Here is a 24,591-nt window from a genome sequence, read left to right as displayed (position 1 = left end):
GTGCAACGCATCTCATTTCGAGACAGCGCTTTTGCAAAACACTTTTATTTTCCCAGAATGTGCTCTTGCATGAGAAAGGGCCAAGAATACCAGCCACTCTCTTTCTCTGCTTCCTTTTAGCCTCTTTCCTGTCATTACTCGCCCCTGCCCGCCTAGTGGCCGGATCAGACTCGCTCTCTAATCTCCATCGCTGGCTTGAGAAACACTGGGCCCGTTGTTGACATGCTGGCCGCATACCCCCACAGGCGCTGACAAATTATTAGCCGGCCTCTCTGTGCAGGGCTCTCAGCCGGCCTGTTCTGGCCGCAGAATGCTAATATGCGCTCGGCTCTCTGCCGAAAATTCTGGAGAAAGTGTGGAAAAGACAAGCACCTGTTGTTGTGTAATGGGAAACTCTCAGGAAGGATTTTATGGAAAGATATGTTTCAGTCTGAGTACATAATGTGGCAGGCGCCATAAGTGATGAGACGAGCAGAGATTTACCCCATAATCTTTATCTTCAACTAAGAGGTTGTGTTGGTTTCAAATATAAAGTGATGTCTGCAACACTGCCATCTATAGGATCCGTTAGTCATTACAGTAGGCTGCATTAAGGCTACATCGAAGGCCAAATCCGTCAATGGCTAATTTAATAGTTGACATCCACATTATTGTTTTTCTTTTGCAGATGTTATTTTCTCTCAAAACCTTCGCTAGCTCTCTGTCTGTAATGCAACACAAACCTTGTTCCTGTCGAATATATTTGTCGTCGACATGAAACAATTGGGTTCGGGTTAACGACTTGAATTCATCTGTGGCAATGAATAAGTGAATCATATATATCCAACTCATGATAATTTGGAAGAGCCTCATAATGTTTGAAATGGTTAAAAAAAGACTGTCAACAGTATTTTGCCCCAAAATGAGAGAACAAAATGTGACCTAAAATACAAAGAATGCAATGGGAAGCAATGCTTTGTGACTTTTGATTTTAAAATTATTCTTAGAACATTTTTTCCCTCCAACACAATTGCAACACACGCTTTGAACCTGTAAAGGGTTAAATAAAGCATCTCTTCTCCTCCCCCTCCCGTCTGTAAAACTTGTTCTTCTTCGTGTCTTTTAGCCTGCGTGTGTGCATATGTGCTTGGTGAGTGTGTTGCAACTTTGTGTGCTCATGTGCAGAGATGCAAACGCGATATATGAAGAAGAACAACCACTATTTATGCACGATACAATGAAATCTGATACAAGAGCTGAATCAAATATCCAAATTCAATTACAAGATAAATATTAGCCAATTTTATAAATACTCCAACTAATACTATTTTTAAATGATTAAAGGACACTGTATTGACTAATAACCTGCAGGTCAGGAATGCTTTGTTTCCCTTGAAAGACATTCTTAGTTCGCATTGGGGACTGATGGTGGTCATCAACTCACATGCTCCAGCAGTGCTCTATAAGCTTTGTGCATTGGGAATTTTTATGGGGTCATTGAAAATGTTAAGTATAAGAAAATGGAAGTATTTTACCTTGTGCTCAAAGCTCACAAGGACACTTGTGTTTTGGGGGAGGATGTTTATTACGATAGCCAACAATCTGCTGCAGCTATTAGTGTCGCATATAGTCACATTCCAGTTAATCCATCCATTCTTAACCTGTTCAAGATTTGGGGGGGTGAAAGGCAGATTCTATTTGATTCTGGCTACAGATTTTATGTTATTTATAATATTTTTGTTTCATATATATGAATAAATCTCTCTCTCTATATATATAATATATATACAAAATGTTTGACCTGCACCCACTAGTCCAGTACATGCATAAAGTGACTTTCCAATAGTAAAAATTCAGTCCTCAGTCACCTTGCAACGTGCAACCCGTCAAGGCGTGAGATAAGATTATTGCGATAGCAATGTGGAAAATTATAGAGATGGAGTGTTCACACAGAAACAAAATACGCAGCTGTGATATTACTTACTTAAATTACTTTTTTACCCTTTCCAGACAGAACATATGCATTGCATCATCCAGGATGGGGCTACCAGATCCCCTTTATTGATGATACACTCACTGCACTAGAATTTCAAGTGATTATAAGTGCTCAAGCAGAGCTGGATCTCGCTTTATATCTGTCCTGTTCAACTCTGAAAGTGTCTGTGTCTGTTTATGTGTGTGTATTCCTCTATGTGCTGGTTTTAGGTTACATCCCAAAGCAAATTGATAGTTCTCATTTGTCATTCTCTGCTCTGTAACTCATCAGACAACTAATGCGTCATCTCACAGTTAGTCTGCTTTCCTGTTGTGCGATTTTATTTATTTTTGATTATTACCTGCTGGAGCCACTTGGATGAGACATTTTCCGTGTATGGTAAAATGAAACTAAATGTCCCCAAAAAAATTTAATTAAATGACGGATTAAATGTGCAGATTTATGTTCCTCAATAGGCCACAAGAGGCTTTGTGAGGACGCTCCAGAGAAGTAGACAGGAGCCCCGAAAACAATGACATGTAGTGTATCCGGATGAGCGACTCTTAAAGGCAAAGTCTCATTTGAAGTGAGGCGACCCCCGCTTGTAAGCAGCTGTAAAAACATCCCCGGAGTGGGCGGCTGGATTTAAACAGTGAGAAATTGTTGTCGCTACACTTGGACGATGGAGGACAGAGGCGTGCGGCAGCATTGTGGAATTTTACCAGGTCAAATCTTACGCAAGATGCACAATAGCCATAGGACAGACGGAGTGTAGCGCAGTGTGATGACAAGTTCCCGGATGATAATTTGAGGGAAAATAATGAGTTGTTATTGGATCTTACATGTAAAGTTTTATCTCAATGGCATGTCCTCATTTTTAGTTGTTTCAATGTTTTTTTTGGGTTGCCGCATCTCTGTCAACTATATGAGTCACACTTGAAGTCTGCCAGTAATCGGACGGTTTGATGTGCACGATAAATTGGAGGCGTGAGTCAATAATTGCTTCTTCCTGAAGACTGACAGAGATCAGCATCTGCTGCGCACATCACACGAGGACGGCCCGACCCGGCCTGTCTGTTTATAGAAACATACCAGCTGCTGCGGTCTTGCCCTCGGGGTGTCTGTCCTCCTAAGCACAGGTTAGGAGTCTTCGCAGCCCTCATGTCCAGTCATCGCCGTCAAATCGGTCTCCAGTCTCCTGTACTCTTCATGCCTCGCAAAGCTAACATAAATACACGTTTTCACGCACACTGTTTCATCATTTCTTAGTGAGTGAGTGAGTCAGTCGGTGAGTTCAGTTGCATTTTCCTTTATTAGGTCGGTTTTGCTGTCAAAATGTTTTTCTCTCCAACCAGTCGATTTTCTGTTTTCTATGCAACTTTTTGTTTAGATTCACATTGAAACTGGAAATTATTCCAGTTAATTTGAGCCATTGTTTGAATTAGGGCGGCTTGGTGGCGCACTGGGTAGCACGTCCGCCTCACAGTTAGGAGGGTGCGGGTTCGATTCCACCTCCGGCCCTCCCTGTGTGGAGTTTGCATGTTCTCCGCGGGCCCGCGTGGGTTTTCTCCGGGCACTCCGGTTTCCTCCCACATCCCAAAAACATGCTTGGTAGGCCGATTGAGCACTCCAAATTGTCCCTAGGTGTGAGTGCGAGTGCGGATGGTTGTTTGTCTCTGTGTGCCCTGCGATTGGCTGGCAACCGGTTCAGGGTGTCCCCCGCCTACTGCCCGTTGACGGCTGGGATAGGCTCCAAGCGGTTCCGAAAATGGATGGATGGATGTTTGAATTAGGGCTCTGGTTTGCATGTTCCCCCTGTGCTCCTGACTGATCGTGGCGGCTAATAAGCTAACAAGCTAACATCTTTATGTATTAATGCTGTTTATTGATTTCCAGTCATGTAAATCTGACAAAACCAATATTAGAACAACATTTAAATTGGTGGTTGTTTTTTTTCCATTCTGTATTATTGATCAGAGCCAAAAATTTAAATGAGAAAAATCATATCATTAAATGAAAACACATTTTCACATTTTATCTTTGATTGCCAACTGAAATAGTTGCATCGTAGCTATATCAGTCGAGCAGATTGGATCATAATGAGCCTTTCTCACAGAGTCTGTGCACGTCCGCATTGCTGACACGGAATCCCGCAATCAGAACATTACATTGATTGCCTGATAAGTGCAAGCGCTTGCTGTGACGTATAAAATACATACAAGGCCGTAACAACTGCTTTCAACATAACACGGCGGAACGGTTGAGTGTAGTATGTCAAGCCTTTTTCACACTACACTTGGTTTTCATGGTGCATGCCGTAGGGCAGTGTGCAGGAAGGTGCACCTTAGGACAACGGCAGCCTGGCACAAGTTTGTCTATGGCTTGCGCTGGTTGCTGAGCAACCAAACAAGTAGTAGCCTGGTGACGTTTCACAATCTTGTAAAGAGCACGAGAGGACACCCCAAAGCATGAAAAGGCCACCCTCTAGACTCAAGAACAAGTCATAAATGAAACGTGTTTCGTCAGCCACCAGTCACCAATGTCCACTTTGGAACAAATAACGATCGGAACCGAAAAGTTGAACCCTGGTCAGTTCCCTTACGTACTCCGTGTTGCCAAACGGAACAACTACGTCATGACTATAAAAATCTCCAAATTATGGACAAGTGTGCTTCTGTTGCCTTAGCTTTTTGTACAGGTTCTTCCCAGTACCACACACATCTGAAAGTAATAAGCGCAAACACGGGTCTCGTATTTTATTCAGAAAGATGACTCAGTTGGTGCTCTAGAGAAGGAGGTTTTGCGTCACTCTGGTGATCTTACAGGAAAATCCACATTGCATTACTCCAGGCAGGCGACAATACCAGTCATCACCGCGATTACACATTAGTAATAGCCCTCAACATGACAGCCTGAGTACAGGTTAGTGCTGGACGTAAAGTCCTCCAGATTGGACTGCAGAACCATGACTACATAAACATTGACACATTTTAGAAGAATTTTCTCAATCCCTCCACTTTGTTTATCTTATCCAAAGACCCAGATCTAACTCTCTGTTTCTCTACTGTGGTTCTCGATATAACCTTTATCAGTGGCCTTTATCCTCAGGCATAGTCATCGCAAACTATACCTGCAAACGCTATCGACTTTCCTCCCATGAGCGTTCATATCTTTGGTGGGACCAAACTTGTCACCGTGTAAACACAGACACCCTCACCGCGGACCGTCCGACTGTCTCCAGTGTGTTGAATCATAATTCGTACATCTCTTGATTGACAGCAGCCTTGCGTGTCAAGATGTAGGCTGTGTCATTGCTATAAAGCTTAAAAAAAAAAAATGGGGGAGGGGAGAAGTGAGGAAGCCTTGCTTCAATTGCAAAACACCTGTATCTGACTCATGCACGGTTAATCACACACGCCTAACAGAGTGTCCTTGCTGAAGACTAAAGGACAAAATAGGCAGGGACACTGCATGATTTTATCACAGAGTGTGTCTTTTCTTTGCAGTTATTCAAATGTTTTGTTTGGTGTTTGTTCGTATATTCTGTAAACACTACGGAACCAATTTCTTTAAAATTATGTAATGTATTGACCACTTAGAATGAGCCCAATAAATGAAAAAAATTGACCAAAAAGGAAAAATAAAACATTATTTTCCTCTTGCATCCTTTATGCAATATAAATAAAATTAACTTGTGCAACTTTTGTGCACCGTATTATTCTGATTTTTTTTCTTGCTCTGATCACCCAGCAAATGAATTTATCGCTTCAAGAATAGCCATAAAATGAATTTGTAGCAGGAGCCCCAAACAAAATCATGTTAACAAATTTAATACAGCCTATTGTGTGCATTATGTTCATGTGTAATTAGTTTGGCCAAGACAACAGTCAAGTTAGTTGACGCAACAATCCGCATTGATTGCGGCTGGTTGTTTGACATAGGCTTGGTGTGCCTTTACCCTAAGGCAACTTGTGTAAGGATACTAATTTGCTCTGGGGGAGGGAAAAAAAAAGAGATATCCACTTCCTCTTTTGTTTGAACAATGCCACATCAATTTCCTGTGTGACTTTGATTCCAATCTTTAATAGGTGAACTCATCGACTGTCAGTTCAAAGTGATTTTTGAGTATATTCGTCAAAGGCAGCCAATGAGTTCATATCATCTTTAGTTGTGCTACAAAAACAAGGCTTAGATGTTCAGATGTCATAGTGATGCAATCATGCTCTCTCTATAGGGACTTTTAAAATGACGAAGTTAATTTCTGTTAATTCAACATGTATGTCAAGATGGTGTCAACTACGCTCACATGTTGATTCCTTGACAGACTGGTTTGGGAATCACTCTGAGTGAATGAATGAGGGCTCTTGCTAGTTGGCAGCTTAGGATCCCGACATGCAATAGCAGCTGCATGGGGATATACTGTCCTGACTGTCATACATTTTACATTCAACACAGAGTCGCTTTCTTTTCCATAGGTGAGCTCTCAGTCTCTCCATTGCATTCCATTGACCGGATAAAATAAACTCACTCATACAAAAAAAAAAAAAAACCAAAGTGGCGCAAGAGTAATGTTGACTGAGTAAATAGGGTATGTGCACATCATGAGTAAGATTGAGTGACAAATGCCATGATGGGAAGCAGTTGTTGCGGGTAATTAGATGGTATAAGTACAGCGCACCTGTATGGTGCACGGTGCGATGGAGAGAAGGAGATTTAAGAGGTGATGCATAGAGTGTGCGTGCAGAGGGGTGCGTGTGCCCAGGGTAAAGTGGATGGGTGACTCCACTGGAATGTGGCGCTGAGTCAGACCGCCTGTCAGCCACGGCCATGTTTGCTCTGTGGACTTATTCACACTCTGCGACCCTTTCCGTGGGAGGCGGCGACAGGGGGGCCGATAGCCTCGAGCTGGATTTCCGGCAAGACCCTCTGAATTTCAGGGAATAGAACTCCAGGAAGTTCATGGCCTATGCAGCATGGCTGGACTTCTTTGTCTGATTTGCATAATCTGTGTCTGGCGTTTTGATTGAACTTCATGCAATGGCTTGAGCTTGTGATTTTATCAGGAATAATTAATGTGCCATTCCATATTATTTTATTTATTCATTTTTAAGGGGTTGTCTATTTGTAAGTTGCAATTGAAGCATGGTAGTATTGAGTGTTTGTGTAACATGTCAATTACGGCAATAAAATGACAAGGAAAAGACTGCAGCCACAATTTAGTTAGCATATTAACTAACCTAGATTTCTTCTTCTACTACCACAGGTCAGACTTGATACTGTGTACGACAGATCGTTTGGTGAAGGAGACTTAATTGTTGGCAGAGTTCGTTCATTTATTAGGAGGGAATGATTAACCAAATCTCATCAGGCAAGACATTCTTAAAACTGGATATCACTTGGGCATTTTTTTTTTTTTAAACTTTGCATACCAACACGTTGGCATTCAATAGTTATCACATACGTATGTCATATGAGAATATGATGATCCGCAAATGATCCTGGAGGACCCCCCTGTCAAGCCTCAAACATACAAACGCGTCAGCACTGTTTGCATCCGAGGCACCCAGCGCTGCTGAAAGTACGTGTGTAGACAGCCACGTTAATCACACTCCTGTATAACACGTCCCTTTTTGGCTCTATATTTTGTGTGTGTGTGTGTGTGTGTGTGCGCGCGTGAGCGTGTGCCTCTATCTGTAGGCCGTGCAGAACACACACGCATACATACACACATACACTACATGAACCCTTGGGCAGAATGCCAAAGAGCTGGAGGAATGTGACCCGGTGACCTTGGCTTGCAGACTTCCACACGGAGACCGGACACTAGGATGGGGGGTGGGGGGCACTTGGGGAGAGGGGGCCAGAATAGCCACGGTGTCTGGTAACGGCAGACATACAGTGTTTGTAAACCACAGACATATGACACACGTAGTCTGCAGTGCACATAGGAACATGTCTTTGTTGGGAGTAAGCGCAAACATGCACAGGTGGTGGTACACATAATTGCTCATGTTTGAGGTTTTTTTTTTTTTTTGGATCATAACGTTCTTTTTTAGTGGCACAGTGCAGGTTCATCTTGTACCTGCATGAATCCCGACTTTCCTGTTCCTGTACAGTGGTTCAGTTGATGTGGAAGCCTTAAGCAGTAAGTGAAGATGATTGTTTAGTATAGCGCTGTGTAGGGTAAAGAAAAATGCCACTATAAGGCCGTAGGCTCATTTTAGGATTTTTTGTTTTGGCAACTAATCAAAAAAGGACGGTAATACTGTAATGTTATGATGAATGAAACGCATACTATAATAAAATGAAATAACAGCATTTTTTTTTTAAATACAAAAAATTTTAAATAACAATACATATACATTTATTTAATAGAAATTAAATGCATTGAAATTATATTTACTTATTTTTCTATGATTCATACACAGGCAAACTTGTTTTGTGTGGAAGATGTTATTTTTAAAAATAATTTCCGTGCAATTAAGAGGAAAATAAATGCACTAGTGGGAACCTACTGAAGATCAGAAATTTCATCTTAAGCAAGCAATGATCGCCTTTGGTCCCATTTGAAATACATCTGCAAAACAGCATATGTCCAGGACATACAATAATCCAAACTGTGTATTGTACTTCACACCCAAAAAGTATTATTTGATAAAGTATTTAAATTTATGGCCTAATGGTCAAAACATGCACTCTAAATGTACAATTCCTCATTTGTGTGTATGCACGCAACCTTCTAAATGCACGCTTCAGCACTTGCACTGCATGAAGCACACAATGATCGGATAGTGCCAAGCGGTTACACAATATGCTGACCTGTTTTTCCTTTCTTCACTGACTACATGCAGTGGGGATCCAAGTCATGCATCAAAGATCTTAAAGATAAGGTGTGCCTTGATTGACAGAAATATGTTTATATGCCACATGGAGTTGAACACACGTGCTGCCTGGAAATCTCAAAAGGTGCACCCGTTCCTATAAGGCAGAAGTGCAATAAAAAAAAAAATTAAAAGGTTTTCAGTTGGTGTAAATCCATTTTTGTACACTTGTGTGAGGCAAGCTTGAGCTAAACCCCACCCTCCACGCTTGGTGAAAGGATAGAGATACTTGTGACAGATCAGGTCCAACCAGTCACAAACGTGGTGACAAACATTCAGCGTCGGCCCTCGATAGTCTGACAAGCAAGTCATTCAGTGTTACGCTTTGATTTTTTTTTTTTTTTTTTTTATTAATATCTACAAGTGAATCTAACTCCGGAGATTTTTTTTACCTGAAACATTGTTGTTGTTGTCATTGATATGATGAAAGTCGATTAAAAATGAATAAAACTGTGCAGTAATATTTTTTGGGCCACGGATTAATTTCATGTAAATATAGATTAACGTTGCACAAACTCATAAAGTAGGATCCGGGCTGTGCACTTTCAGACAGTGACGCAAAATCTCACAATCAGATAATTAACCAACCCCAGTGTTTGATGAATCTAAATATTTGCTTTCAACACTACAAGGTGAAAGAGGACAAGGTAAAGTGATAAACTTCACATCCCTCTTCCGGATTTGCACATCGTATGCGGATAGCCATCAAATTTGCGACACGGAAAAAAAGCCGTAATCAAAACCCCCGCAGAATTGTTGTATCACCACAATAACAGAGGACATTCCTTTGGCTGACGTATTTTATACTTCGCCACGCATCCTATTATCTGATTGCAGGAAAAACGAAATGATTAAATTCTGTAAAATGCACAGGCAAAAAACAACAACAAAAAAACAAGCTGTACTAAAAGATCTGAAAAGCTTCAATTTTTAAATTTTAAACTACAGAATTCTATTAGGTCAAGGACAAATCTCCGGTCGACTTCGTCCCGCCATTCTATGACTGCGCCGTTTAAACAGAAGAGTGACGTGATAAAAAGTTTACGTATTTTATTGGCAGTGCGAAAGGGGCCAGTGTTTTATAGGCCTGTGTGATTGCACACACTGCCCTTAAAGTACTGACTAGCAAAGCGATAGAGTGACAACTCCGTGTGCGTGTGTTTGGTTAGTGCGAGTGACTCGCTGGAACACACAGGTGCAGAATCTACCTGAGACAGACCGTCTGGTGCCAGAGGATTGTAAAGTAATCGGATGGAGGTCATATAGTTTGCTCTCTGTCATTCAAACAGCTGACAGGGCAGGAAAGAAACGTGACGTTGAAGCAGAGGCAAACAGCACATTTCGGACTCTGTCCATCTCAATCGGAATGAAAATCTAGAAGATTGTTTTGCCCTCTGTGATGAACTTGCGCTGACATGCCAACAACGTTTACTACCCCCGCAACGTGTATTCAGGTCCACCATTGAGGGTTGTCGCTGTCTCGTAATGAAAATCTAGAAGATTGTTTTGCCCACTGTGATGAACTTGCGCTAACATGCTAACAATGTTTACTACCCCCGCAACATCTATTCAGGTCCACCATTGAGGGATGTCACTGTCTCTATGGCAACGAGTCAAACAAACAACGTGTGGGTTTTGTATGAAACACTAGACTTAAATCAGCGGGCCTCACAAAATGCAGTTTACGGGAAAAGACGGATGGTCTGCACCCTCCTGGTGTTTTCGACCACGTTCCTGCCCTTGTGAGAGACGTGTGGGAGTTTGAGAAGCTGTCAAAGGCTAACCACACTAGGGGAAATTTTGTAAACAAAAGGCTTTAGCTCACTTTAATCCAACGCACTTTGATGGCGGCTTTACTGAAGTTGCCAAAGGATGAGGCAATTTATTCATTCACGGAAGCTTTTTTCAAAGTACGGCTCGACCCAGTAATCGGACGGCAGATTTCAATTCCCTTTGAAAATTGGCACACTGATTTTGTTGTTTTTATTTTGAAGACATGAACAAAGTAAAACATAAGACATAGATATTCAACCCAAAAAAATCTTCCAATTTTTGCTGATTTTTCGCAGAACTTTTCACACCGATGGGCGATTCAAAGTCTTCAGTGAACCTCATAAGTCAACCCCAGAACTTCAGAGCTACGAGGTGGACGTGCTCGTTCCTCATCTACCGTACTGATTCTTTTTTTTTTCATTCATTCTTTTATTGATATGGTTCTTTGTAGTTTGTGCTCAGTGCATCTGGAACCGGTTGCCTCATTGAAAATACTAATAACAAAAAAACCCCAATGCTCCGCCCCCGGTCTGTTGAGTAATCACTGCCATGCTCAGTTTTCTCTCCAGGAAAGAGCGTGCGTGCGTGCATGGTGTGCAACGCTTGTGTGCATGTACTTGTGTGTCACTGTTCATCTCTTTGCTGTCAGATTAGATTTCCACGTGTCCAATCAAGAAACACTCTGGAAGAGCTGCTGCTGCGATTTATACACACACACACCGCATGTATTTTGTTTGGGTTATAAGAGTGCAGGCTTGCTATTCTATCAGCCGTAATCACAAGTTCTTATCTTCATAGGGAGGAAGGGTTTGGAGGGTGGTGGTGGTGGTTATCAGTTTTGCTGTACAGGCCGGGGTGGGGGGTGGGGGTGGGGGGCGTGTCCGCAAAGTGACTGGGGACATCGTGAGAGGAAAACAGGAAACGGAGGCGAGGTGCTAAAACGCACACTTGTATGTTCACACACTTGTTATGCACTCACTTGATACACACTTGATCACAACTTTGCAGTTCTTTTTGGGATACTGGCAAACAATATTTTTTATTGTTTTGAATTGCTGTAACACTATTTTACATCACACTGAGGGAATAAGCTTCTTCGGTTTTTAATGACCTTATCTTGCTTACATGAGAACAAACTCTCACGAAGCTCCTGTGCAGGATGTCATAACATTGCATGCATGACTTCGTGTGATTATCAAAGATATGCCTTCGACCACCCACGAGTGGAAATAGACCTCAGGTGACCTTCCCCATGTAGTAGATGAAGAAAAAACGTATCGCTGTTATTTGAGAGGCCTCACGTTCAAATCGTTGCTTTTGCGTAGTCTCATCATGCTTGGAAGTCTCCCTGACATGGTGATATGAGAATATTCCCAGGTATAAAATTTAATTCAAATCAAATTGGAAATGCTTGGAACTTGAAAAACCGGTGAGAACCCCGCAAAGGTAAACACACTTCACTTGAAGTGTTTTTCCATTCAGCCCGAGTGTCTTCTTGTTTTTTTCCCTCGACAATCACCTAACGAGGAATGATGCCGTTTTGCAATAGAGGCAGGACACGCTGTTCCAGTTGTCAACAGTGTGTAACCAAACAGTACACATCCGTTTTTTATGAATGACTCCCGATAGCATAACAACAGTTATTTTGCCACGCTCAGCTATTGGAAGGGAACAGATTCCATGCCGCCTCACCCTGGCAACAGGAGTGAGTCCATTTTGGTTTAGCATGTCCTGCAGGATAGTGTGTCCCTATCCCAAAAGCATCTGCCCGTTTAAACGTATGAGTCAAGCCTCTGTGGTCACAGTGGGTGGCTTCCCTTCTGTGACTACTCCCAGAACCATCCCTCTCCATCTCCCTGGTAGTCCTCCTCTGTAACTCCCTTTTTCCATCTGAATCACCCGGCTAATTTAGCTGATGTATGCTTGGCTCCTTTAGAAATTTCTCCTCCTCCTAATCCACCCGTTGGGCCGACAACAGTGCTACACCGACTTGGCGTAATATGACAAGGCTGTGTTTGCCAAGTTACACTTGTGTCACATGATGGATCAGCATTACGTTATGAGTAAACACAACAGGAAGTGGTTTTTGTAAGGTGCGTGGGACAGACCAGTTGGTCCATTGTATTTACTTACGTCTTTTCCCATTCCCGCTCCGGAGGTGGAAGCTGTCAGAGCAGACGTGAGCTGCAATGAGTGTCAAGTCTGCTTTTTGTCACGCAATATGAACTATCGTTTGTTCAGCGCTGATGCTAATTTTCCTTAAGTTAGTTTGTTTGACTGACTTGGAAAGGATTTAACACAGTCATAATTTATATGGATTAGTTTGGATTCTGAAACCAGCATGCCAGGCACTCTTGAAAGGATATTTGTACTACAAATATTGTGGGATTCCAAAAAAAAAACAAAAGTGGAGTTCAAATTAAAAGACAGAAAAAAGCAGTTATAACCCTTGATTATGAGGTATTTTTATGCAATCAAGACGTGTAGAGACAGTTTAAACCAGATTAAAAGTGATTTTGAATTGGCCCTGAGCGTATGAAAACGGATACTCATTGTTGACTTTTTACTTCAATTCATTTGTTGTGTAACTTGTTGGAATGAACATCTAGCAATTAACATGTCCAGGGTCTCTCTCAGTCCCAGTTAAAAACTTCAAGGTGTGCAGACAGTGAATTGGTTTTCATCGGAATCTAAATTCTGTGCATGAAAGTATAACCACTTAACGGCACCCTTGCTAAAAAAAACTTTATACAATTTAGATGAATTTAATCTACTTGTAGACAGGTTGGCTCAGTAATAATTGGATGGTTGGCTATTGTCACCTATAAAGGTAGAACTTTCATCACACATAGGCACTCATGGAAAATTACACATTTTAATCTGACGCTTTGTGGCAGGCAGTATTTCCCTTCCAGCTATTTTCAGGTTATCAAAGCTGCTTTATAATTAGCAGGGATAATTATTAGGCAGGTAGGTATACCCAAAGGCCATCACTTCCTGTTCATTATGCTGTCTCACCTTGAAACAGTAACAGAAAAGCAGACTATTTAGCTACTTTCTTTTCCTTGAGAGTGTGTCTTCTTCGAGAACAACCAAAAAGGCTCTTTTAACATGAGCAGTGTGTCACAATATGTTCAAACCGCTTTGACATGAGTCCCTATTTAAAGGCAATCCTTCACTCAAGCCAGTGCGAGGTCAGGGGGACACATATGTGAGTGTGATATCTCTTGGAGATGTGTAAAACGACACCCTCTTCCTGCACGCTGAAAATCTTCGGCTTGATCTAGGATTCAGCGGAACGCATGTAAAGTTCCATGTAAAGTCCCATGTAATGTCACGTGACTTATTTGTGCACAGTAAGTCAATTTATGTGTGTGTCTGTGTACACAACCAGCTTGGCAAAGAAGTAAGAAGCACTTTGTGCACTGAGAGCTCAGAGCACACCTCCCACACGCCTTCAGGCTCCAGAGGCCTCGCACTGTTTGGTCTGGGGCGGCTGATCCACTTCCTGTCGGGTGACCACAACAGTGAGTAGGCGACAGCGTCTCCAGAGGCACTTAGGAAGGCGCAAATGTGGATCGGGTAAACTGAGATACACGAGACAAAATATTGGTTGCAACAGAATGAAATAACGAATTACATTTATACTACCGTTGAAAGGTTTGGGGTCACTTAGAAATGCCCTTATTTTTTAAAATAAAATCGCTATTTTTAATGAGAATAATATTAAACTAATCAGGACTATACTCCATAAATGATTATTCTAGCTGAAAATGTCTGTTTTTTAATGCAATATCTGCATGGGTGTATACAGGCCCGTTTCCAGTGTTATGGTCCATTGTGTTTGCTAATTGTGTTAGAAGGCTAATGGACAATCAAACAACCCTTGAAAACCCTTGAAAACCTTTTGAAAGTTTTCGTTTTCATGGAAACACTAAATTGTCCGGGTGACCCCAAACTTTTGAACGTTAAGGGTAAATGAAATAGGAATAGGCCACTAGCATTTATGCTAGCTGAACCCTGGTGACAAATGATATAAGTTTTGCGTGGTATCTTAACCGAGTTCATGTGACTTCCCAAGAGTGTTTGGTCAGTTTACAAATGGTGCAGGTGTTCAAACTTGTATGTATGGCAACCCTATACATTTTGCTGCAAAGTTATTATTTTACTGATTTATCATGTGCATCAGTGCATTGCCTCAAGGCTTTAGCAGCTCTCAAATTCCATAGTCGGAGTTAAGGATTGGGTCGCTTAATACCACCCACGCTTGGTTGCCTCAGTGGACCGGCACAATGTATGCATCTGCACAGCTTGTTTTCTTGTAAGATGGAAAACAGCCACTGGACCTCATCTCGTCGACGCGTTTGCGCTCCGTCATGTGGATCGTTTCTGTCTGGAGGAATTAATGCGCCTGCCACAAGTAGCCTGGTTTACTCTCCCGAGGCCTGAAGCTCTTGTTAGAATGGAACAAAAAAGCACTCTGACACGGCACATAGACCGACCCAAATGATTCCAACCTCCGTCATGCAGAAAATGTGGAAACAAGACGTAGCCAGCTGACGGAGTGCAGCCCATCTGTGGACCATCCATCTTTACACGTTTTCCTGCCCTCTTGATTCGCCACGAGAGAGATCGGTAATTTCATAACCCTGCGCCATCACAAATGCATGTGATGCTGATTTCCTTACTGCACATCTGAAATCTTTATCAGTTCCTCAAAGGGATCCCTGGTCTCTGATGTACAAATTTAACTTCACCCCAGGGAAATCGAGGGAGGTTTGAGCTCCCCCTGCCTACGGATTGTTACTTTAAGATTGATCGATTTTAGGTAAACTTTTTGCTTTGTAGGCAACATCAAGAGCACCGGAAGCCTGCGATAATCATTGGCTAAGTTCCAGAAACTCCTGTTTTGGCTGTTTGAAACACAGTTCAGGGAGTACATCTGTTCACGGTCCTCTTCAGGACTGCCTAATCGCTCAAAGATGTTCACGGCACTGCTTACGATTAGCGGTGGGAAAAAATGTGCCGGAAACAAGGCATATTTGGAGTCGCTTTCCAGCTGCATTTAATCCAGCAACAGCTGGAGAGTCGGAGAGCGGCGTGACGTCCTCCTTCACACCACAGCTGTCATTTTCACAGCTTTTCCCCAGACGCCAGACACCGTAGGGAGGGTGTGCGGTTTTAGCGTGACTGCGAATGGGATCTTACGTTCCCATGCTCTTTTAGTTTAACCACACCGTCCCGACGTAAACTCACTCCAACATGAGGATTACTAACACCATTTTAATTCATAAGACATTGCCCGCCAGTATGTCTTGGAGACAAAACACACCCTGTCGTCATTAGCAAGGCGGACTGGCTTGGGCCAACACTGTAACCACTTAGCATAACAATGCGGCGGCATGATGCAATGGTGAGTTGTATCAGGCCTCTGTTTGTATTGCTCTCCAGAATAGAAAATTATTGTCTTGTCGAGCAATTTACAACCTGAGCTCCGCATTTCCCATCAGCATTTGCAAATAAAGGAAGTGACTAAGAAGCGAAGCATTTCAAGGAACGCGCTAACAAGTGCGCTTTAACAAGGTTTACGCTTAGGTGAGTGATGACAGCCCTCGTCTGTCGCCTTGTGATTGGTTTCTATGGAAGGCAATGTGTGTCTGTGGGAAGCTCTGAGACAAAACCACAGAGAGGTAATGGACTGGGATGTGTCATCGGCTTGGAAGTGCACACCTGCAACTTCTGCTGGCATAGAGCGACTACTGTATGAGCGATGACAAGACGTGAGCTCAATGAAATGTATGGCACACTCACACTGTGATCAGGCTTTTTTTTTTTTGTAAGATAATATTCAGCACGCTGATGAGTGATTTCATTCAGAAATTATCCGGAAAAATCACATAGCACACTTGCACCATTTGCACACACAGTGCAGAGTTTATGGCAAGGACATCACTGCATGTTTTACTGTGCGTAGATTTACAGTTGTTAGAACTGAGTATTTAATTAAGATTTATATGATGAGATTTCCGTTGTCCAGAAACGTGCATAGCCATTAAACCGTCAAATGAGGTCAGGAAAAAGGAAGTGAGCTGATTCCAGATTACACTGCATCAATGCTGAGTCCACACCATGATTGAGTTTTTTTTTTTTTTTAATGTCAATAAAGCCACAACAAGTAGCAACCAGACATATGCTGCTCGATAAGCTCTCAAACTTGACGTCACCTTTCAAGCCTCCTGCTCATGTGTTTGTATCTAGTACTTGGACTTTGGCCACTGGCTGAATATGCATGCAATTTAATAACCTCAGCAGGCTGGGGCAATCAATGCTCTGACCTCCATTGTGAGGAAATGATTTACGCTGATGAGCCAAGAAGGCACCACCCTTTCACACTGTCGTGCTTGCTACATTTGTGTTGGAATGCCACAAAGGGGAATTCCTTCCTGTGTGCCATACAAAGGAAGCAAAAAGGTGACCTTTTGAAGTGGTGAAGGAGGCTAGGTGTGAGTCACAATTATGAAGAAGCTCCTCAAGCGTTCCTTCATGTGCCATCTCGCTCTCGCTCCCTGTTTCACTTTATAAGGTGCTTCCTGTGAGTGATTACATCATGACGCAGGCTCGGGGGAGCTGAAAAACCAGCGGCAAAATGACATACTTGACTACTTGTGCAGGAATAAGTTGCGATAACAAGAATATATATATATATATATATATATATATATATATATATATATATATATATATATATATATATATATGTATATATATATATATAATATATACGTATATATATGTATATTATATATATATAATATATATATAATATATATATATTTACCTATATATATATTTACATATATAATTTATAGATGTATACAATGCTATATTTCATCTTTTATATTATTATTTATTAAGATTTATAAAAAATATATATATATTATTTTTATTTTTTATCATTTTTATTTTACTATTTTATTTGATGGCCTTTGGGGTTTAGGGGCCCCCGGGGTGCCCAAGCTGTAAAGCATTTACAAACTTAAACAGAAGAACACTGTGTTCTCTCAATGCGCACACACACTTCTGCTTTGGGCTGCTATTGATTTAACACATGAGGTGATTGTCGCTATTGTTTGGATGTGTTTGAATAGCCTGTGTGTCACAATGCTGGTTTGTTTAGCCTGGTTTGGAAAGAGTGACATAGTTAATAAACCACCAGTTCACTGCTAAGTAGGCTGCACGACTGTAAACTAACATTATGGGAGTGTTGCATGTGACCACTACATTAGGTACACCTGCACAAGCTAAAGATAGCAGTTGAACAATCTGTCTTTATCTTGAAAACCTTTATTGACTGTAGAGGTAATATTTTTAACATGGTAACTGTTATACAAGTGGTATCATCTTTAAAAAATATATAAATTATAGAAATTAATCACAGATTTTGCTCTGAGATTGCGTAATGAAGCGCAGTCTGCACGAGTGCAATTCTTTAGTTTGGTATTTTGAATCGACTAGCGCAGATTGACGAGGGCAAGATTCAGGTCTCAGTTTCAAGGCCCCATGTTTTGAATTTTTAAAAATGTTCATCTTATTAATTTGAATATTTTGTTTATTAATATTTAATTAGGGCCAGTAGCAAACTGGATCAGCTAGAGAAAAAGGGCTCAGGGCAATCAGATAAGCTGTGCTGCAAAACAATGTCAGCTTTGTGCAACTGGCACTTTGCATGTGTGCACTGTGCAGGTACAATAAGTGTGTGTTCTTGTGCTTGTTTTCATTGTAGCAAAGCCATGTTGGAGGGAAAAGTTAGGCATCACATGCAAAGCATGCTCTTAGTCAGAGGAAAATGTTGAAAAGTATAAATGCAAATGGTGCAATGTCCTGTCATATGAGCAATGCATTTGCGTCAGTGGGTGAATATCGTGTGAAAATGTAATATTAAAAAAAAAAGAACCTTTTCCCTCCCTTTTTTTCTGCGGTTGCCATTCTGCATAAACCACACTGAATGAACAGACAGTTTGAGTAAGGCAATTTTGCCATTTTGCTGAACTGATGCAAAGGTTAATATCAGACATGGCGCTGACCTCATCCGTCTATCACACTCCGTGACTGGCTAAAAGCCAAAGGCAGATAATTGCTGGATCAGTGTGTAAAACATGGTATCATTGGCACTGCCCATCATTTCGCACATCCTCCATGAACCAGGAAGTCATAATAGCTCTATGCTCTACTGAGTGCCATTCTAGTTACAAGTGGTTATTATAACATTCGTAAAAGACAACTAAATCTGAAGGTGGCACCTATCAATTATTATTGTATGAAGATAACAGTTAGAAAAAAACAACATTATATGATATATATAATATTATAGCATACATATAATATAATCAGATAAATATAAATCATAATCTGAGCCTGGTTCTTATGAGTAAACAGAAATAAATCATTATTTACTATTGTTTGTATATTGTATAAAGTAAGATTATTGATCAATATGTGAATTTGCCCTCCTAGTTTATATTTTGGTCTATTTTAGTCTAGTGCGCTATTTAAAAATGAATCCATCAGATGTTTTTTTTTTTTCCTTCTCCCTCTGGATAGTTACCCAAATAATTATTTGGAAGATTTTCTCTTTTACTTGGTTCATAATATTCTAAAGTAACAGTAGTCTTGAGTAATTTTGCGCCCTTGCTGTGTGCGCAAAGGAATATAAAAGGACGTGTGCGCCTTTAAGGGCGAGCGTGCGACATTAGGGAGGGCCAGGGCGTCTCTCGACTGGAGCTCCTGCCTTGCAGCCTATAAGACGTCAGCTCGCTTCCATTCAACACTTTATCCAAAAGTGTCACATCGTGCAAGGGTGGGGGGGGAAGTGTCAGCCATTCGTAGGCGTCTGCTGCTTCCCGATGTTAACTCCAAAATAGCTGTACGGTGCAAACAAACCGGAGCCGTTTTAAGAGCCTGGAAAAGGAGTTTTATTGGCGCATTACGCCAAAAAAGGCGCTTCTTTGGAGGAGTTTTTCTTGGTGAGTGCTGCGGTTGAAGTCGTGTGAAATGCGTTGATTTTGTTTGTGTCACCATGTTCATTTGAGTGTGTGGGTTGATGTCAAGCGTCATCGAGTGATGCATATTGTTGGGGGTTCACGTGAATACCCTCTATTATTATTATTTTTTTTTTTTATAGCTATTATAAGTTTAGGACTGATCGGGACAGTCAATCACGAGCGTCCGTCCAAGTCACAATAACAAACCGCGCTTAAAATAATCCCACAATGACACAAATAGAGATGCATAAAGCATAGCATGCTGTTGTTTACGTGACACTGGCTGGATTATTTGAATATTTACACTCCTCAAACCTCGCTGCAAGCATCCTTGTATGCGCTGTTTATCATTTTTAGGCGTTAATTTCAATGACTTGCGCATCCTCATTGCGCGTGCGTGCGTGTGGCCCAAATCATATAAACGTGTGCGTGCATGGCGTGTGTTGAGTGGCATGACTCAGCCCAGCTGCTAGATGGCTTTTAAACACGATTGTCTCAATCCGGTAAAGCGAGGGGGTGTGCGCTATTGTGTGCTTGCCGCACAGGTAAAGCGGGTATGGTTGCTTAGAAACCGCTGCAGGGGTGTCGTGCAGCGGGGGCGGCAACTCCTCTCTTTCTACTTCTCTCTCTCTCTCTTTCTGCAAGACAGAGCGCGCCTGAATTTCTGTCACATTACCCAGAGAGGGTTTTCACCATCTTTTTGGGGGTATGGGGCATGCCGTTGGGGTGGTTCTACCAAATCATGTGCTTCTGTATCTGTGACATTTGACTTTTAGAACTTGGGAGTACACCTGCTCATTTTTAGCCCTGGGGGAAAATAGGAACAGGTACCTCTGAGAACTCCTATTTACAGGGTGTCTCCGAACTCCTACTCACAAGGTGTCTCCGGTTTACAACGGTCTTCCGCTTTCCTAATATGGCTTTACTACACTAACGTAGTAAAGTTTTAAAGAGAGTAAATTGGTACATGTAAAACATTTGTAGACCACAAAAACAGTAAATACATGATGACGTATTCTTACATCAGTGCACAAACTAGTTCACTGTGTGCGGTTTGTAACTTCATCGCCATTTCTTGAGAACAAAATGTATTATACTGATCCAAGACCCGAGCCAACAAGCTGTAGGAATGAATAATTCTTATACCTGATCAATCACGGTTGCATGATTTTAAATAGATTGAAACCCACGGACTGATCCAAAGATGGTAGCCTATACTTCTATTAATTTTTGTTGCCGCAGCGGTGCTATTCTTTTTCATGTGAACGGATTTGTAATCATCGTACAATGTCATTAAAACCTCCAATTCAATGAGTGTCAAATATGCAGATCGGGTTTTCTTCTCCATGGTTACCATGACGACTCAAGGTATCAGTGCTCAATCGATGATGACTTTTTGAACTGGCCGTGCATGCACTTAACTCGAGGTTAACCGACTCGGAGTTGATTGACCCAGTTCATATCAGCTGTTCTGGAACTGGATACTCTGAGTTTCCCCATCTCTCTGCGAGTTAACCTCGAGCTCATGATTAGTCTCAGAGTTTGTTGAACCATCTACCTGGAATAGTCACGAGAAGGCCCTGGTTCTTTACTCTGTATGCTTTTGGCCCGTGAAAAAGGTTCCTTGACCTTATAAAGTGGAATGTTTGCATTGCAGTAGTGTACAGTGGACTACTGTTCAACGGGATAGTACATTATACGTTCGACATAAACACACAAATGGATAATTGTAAAGACTCCTTCTTGCCCATGTACATCTTTAGCCTTAGGAAGGATACATTAGGGTCCAATACCCGGCCATCATGTATTTGAGTGGGTTGTACCAAGAAGGAGACCAGTTGTGTTCCTTGACTGTGGTCTTGTTTGGCATTGGAAAAGCTATTTTGGACAACATTAGCCTGAATGTTTAGACCATTTCGAGAGCAGGTTGATCCTGGCCGTGTATCAATTTAGCTTCAGAAAAAGATACCTGAAAAAATCGACGAGTTTCCACAACAAGGTACAGTCGGGCAGATTCTACCCACAGTGACACCAATGGACTCGTTTTTTCATGGAGAAACCTACTAGGAGTCTGAAATGCTGTCAGGATACCTATAAGTCAAATCTTACGTGGAACAATATCGAAAGGAATAAACCCCAATAGACTCCATATAGCCCTTTTTTTTGTTGGCTTGATGATCTGAAGTAGTTCCGCACCCTGCATGGCCACGTGGGGTTTGTTTTAATCCCACTGCCTGTAAGTGCTCCGGTGGTTGAGTGCCAGGATGAACTGTCTTTGCACCTGTTGCAAGAGGAAGCACAAGCCCCTGGGGTTCATTATCAAGGATCATATTGCTTCCCGTCCCCCTCGGCCCGCCGAACGTAGTCAACAAACCCGGGGGCAGCCAGGGGTGGATGGCAACGGTATGCCTGCTTGATGCAGTTTGGCTCCGACCGATGCCCCCGTGCTTCCTGTTGTTTTAGGGCTTTGTTTCCTAGCAGCTGTCATTGCTGTGCATAAATATGCCTCACAGGAGACAAGGAATGAGTTTTTACACAGGGGTGGAGGGGCGGGGTTAGTATTCTCACTCATCATACCGACCTTATGCGGAGGATTGCTCATCTGTGACACTGCCCAGGTGATGCCACATCCACAAAAAACTATCTGCTGCTTTCTGTGCTATTTTTCTCTCCCGATTGTGAAATCCTAAACAGGTTAATCCGGTCAAATCGCATCTGGATTTTGGCCTCCGGTGTATTTCTGACCCCAGTAAACGGCAGGGGGACAAAATCGATATGCCGCTCAGGTCTCCTTTCCCCGCTGAATATTGTAGACATAGTTTACTCAGGCTTGACACATACTTGATATGACACAAACGTTCAGGTCATTTGACATGAGGAGTTGTTGCAACATCAGGTGACGTTCTGGTAACAGGAGGAGCCCCTTCCTCTGCACTTCAGGCCCGGCCGCATTGCAGCAACGGAAGCTGCTTTTAAAACGCTCTCTCCAGTTATTAGAGGCATGGATAGTTCCAGAAAACTCGAGGCTATTACTCAACAGCTATGGCAGTTGTGAAACGTTTGAACAACAGTTATCCAAATTCTGACTGAAGGTTGTTTTTCTCGAGGCAACTCGTATACCAACTACCCCGGTCAATATTCCCGAAACGTGGATGTGCTTTCTATCCAAACATGTCTTTCCTGCTCTTGAATGCACCTGCTTTTGTACATTCAGGTTTCATTCTTTCCTCTGTGTGTATTTCGGGGTCCTGTCGCAGGTACAAGAGTGGCAGCCAGCCGGACCGACGATCCGAGTGTTTCCTGGCTTTGATGCGACCCGAGTGTGCCTGGAGCATGTCCACAGTGGGCCTGACTGCCCAGGAGACATCTTTTCCCGTAGAACACCCCTTCCTGCGGGGCAGCTACTATCACAGCATGGCTGGATCAAAAGCATCGTGGAGCTTTACCCACGACATAGACAAGTGAGTGCTCCACGACATTCTTACAGAAGACGGCGGAATGTTGCGTGGTTGAAGAGTGTGGTAGTAATCGTTTATATCCTTGACAGCTTCTACTTCACTATGAAATCTGCACACCCAGATCACAGCTCTCATGGCCAGCATAAGAGTCCGCCATTGCTAAGCTATGAAAGTAAGAGTCGTCCTTTGTCAATTGCCTCCATTCTGCCCTCTGTAACACAAATGTTTCTTTGCTTTTATGCTGTCATCGGCTCACCATACTTGTTTTTGGGAGTATTGCCAACATTGAAATTGACTGGGTACAACAATAGACACAACTGCACAATATAATGAGATCTAATACAAGAGTTATGTCAGAAACAAGGGTGAGAATGCCCACAGTTATCAGAAAGGCAAGCCGTTCAACAATGGGATTTTTATGCTTGTGGTTGTAAGTTTGCTTTTGATATTTTGATGAGCTTATTTAGTGACATGATTGGTTCGAAACACTTTGAGGAATGCCACAACCACAACCACAATGATTGAAGAGATTTATTTGGTGTGCAGTGAAGAACGTGGGTCACAGAAGTTATTTTCAGACCCTGTTTGTTATGTTTCCAGCAAGATCTAAACACAAGCTTATGTTTCCATGTAATCTATTGTCTTGTCTGTTTCTATGACTAACGTCGTAATGTGTCATTGTTGCTCTTCTGCAGGACATAATTACAATTCCAGCACTCTGAAATTACCTCCCAAGAAGTCGCGGCCTTCCCATCTCTCCCTGTCCTGCAGTGCCGAACCATCCTCGCCGAGTTCAGCCAATGACGACCAGGTGGTCCCCTCATTCCAGCGGCTCTCCATGTCCGAGTGCAGCAGTCCGCCGCAGACTCCGGACAGGTGCTCCAAACCTCTGCCACCCATCCCGCTGCATAGCGACAGCTCATCGGAGCAGGCCATGGACAACGAGGTGGAGTTCTTCACCAGCACGGACGAGAGCTGCTGCTTGGTGTCTCATCAGTGTTCCAAACCCTCTTCCTTTCGGACTGGACTTCCCAGTCGGAGAAGCCTCAGGGACTGCGGACAGATTAACCACGCGTACTACGACGGGCCTTTAGGACCGCAAAGCCCGAGGCAACCTCAAACTCAGCAGCTTCCCGCGCATCCCCCGCAGCAAAAGGATGTGCAGGAGCTTCGGCGCCAGGAATTACCGGCGAGCTGCCAACGGCAGCGGGACAAAACTCAAAGGAGACTACATCGTTCTCTCTCACTCAATCATTCACCTAGTGGATCCTTCAACAAGCCTTGCTTACTGCGCCTCAATCACTCCACCTTCAACACGGATCACAGAACAGACGTTCCGCCGCCGATCCCACCACGGACAAGCAAAACAGCAGATCCCGCACAATGTCAAAGAGGTATGAATTTAACACTTTAATTAATTTTATATCAAAATCATGATGATGATTGTGGTTGCAGGTTTGCTTTTAAGATCTTGGTTAGTTTAC

General features: G+C 42.4%; 1 protein-coding gene across 2 annotated transcripts in view; it reads left to right on the top strand.

The window, feature by feature from the left end:
* Positions 1-24,591, top strand: part of errfi1a (ERBB receptor feedback inhibitor 1a) — a 34,110-nt gene that overhangs the window by 5,438 nt on the left and 4,081 nt on the right. The window contains exons 1-4 of one of the 2 annotated variants that reach the window (XM_088389881.1): positions 19,376-19,631; positions 22,907-23,110; positions 23,197-23,279; positions 23,803-24,501. In XM_088389881.1, the coding sequence (XP_088246007.1) occupies positions 22,959-23,110; positions 23,197-23,279; positions 23,803-24,501 (934 nt within the window). In that variant the 5' untranslated portion in view covers positions 19,376-19,631; positions 22,907-22,958. Of the gene's footprint in view, positions 1-19,375; positions 19,632-22,906; positions 23,111-23,196; positions 23,280-23,802; positions 24,502-24,591 lie in introns of those variants that run through there. The other variant, XM_088389880.1, reaches the window with a different exon arrangement.

This window comes from Syngnathus floridae, chromosome 11, assembly GCF_059516105.1.
Source record: "Syngnathus floridae isolate MCC-2025c chromosome 11, RoL_Sflo_1.0, whole genome shotgun sequence".
NCBI lineage: Eukaryota > Metazoa > Chordata > Actinopteri > Syngnathiformes > Syngnathidae > Syngnathus > Syngnathus floridae.
Note: the sequence above shows the minus strand (reverse complement) of the source record. Positions and strands in the feature narration are given on the sequence as shown.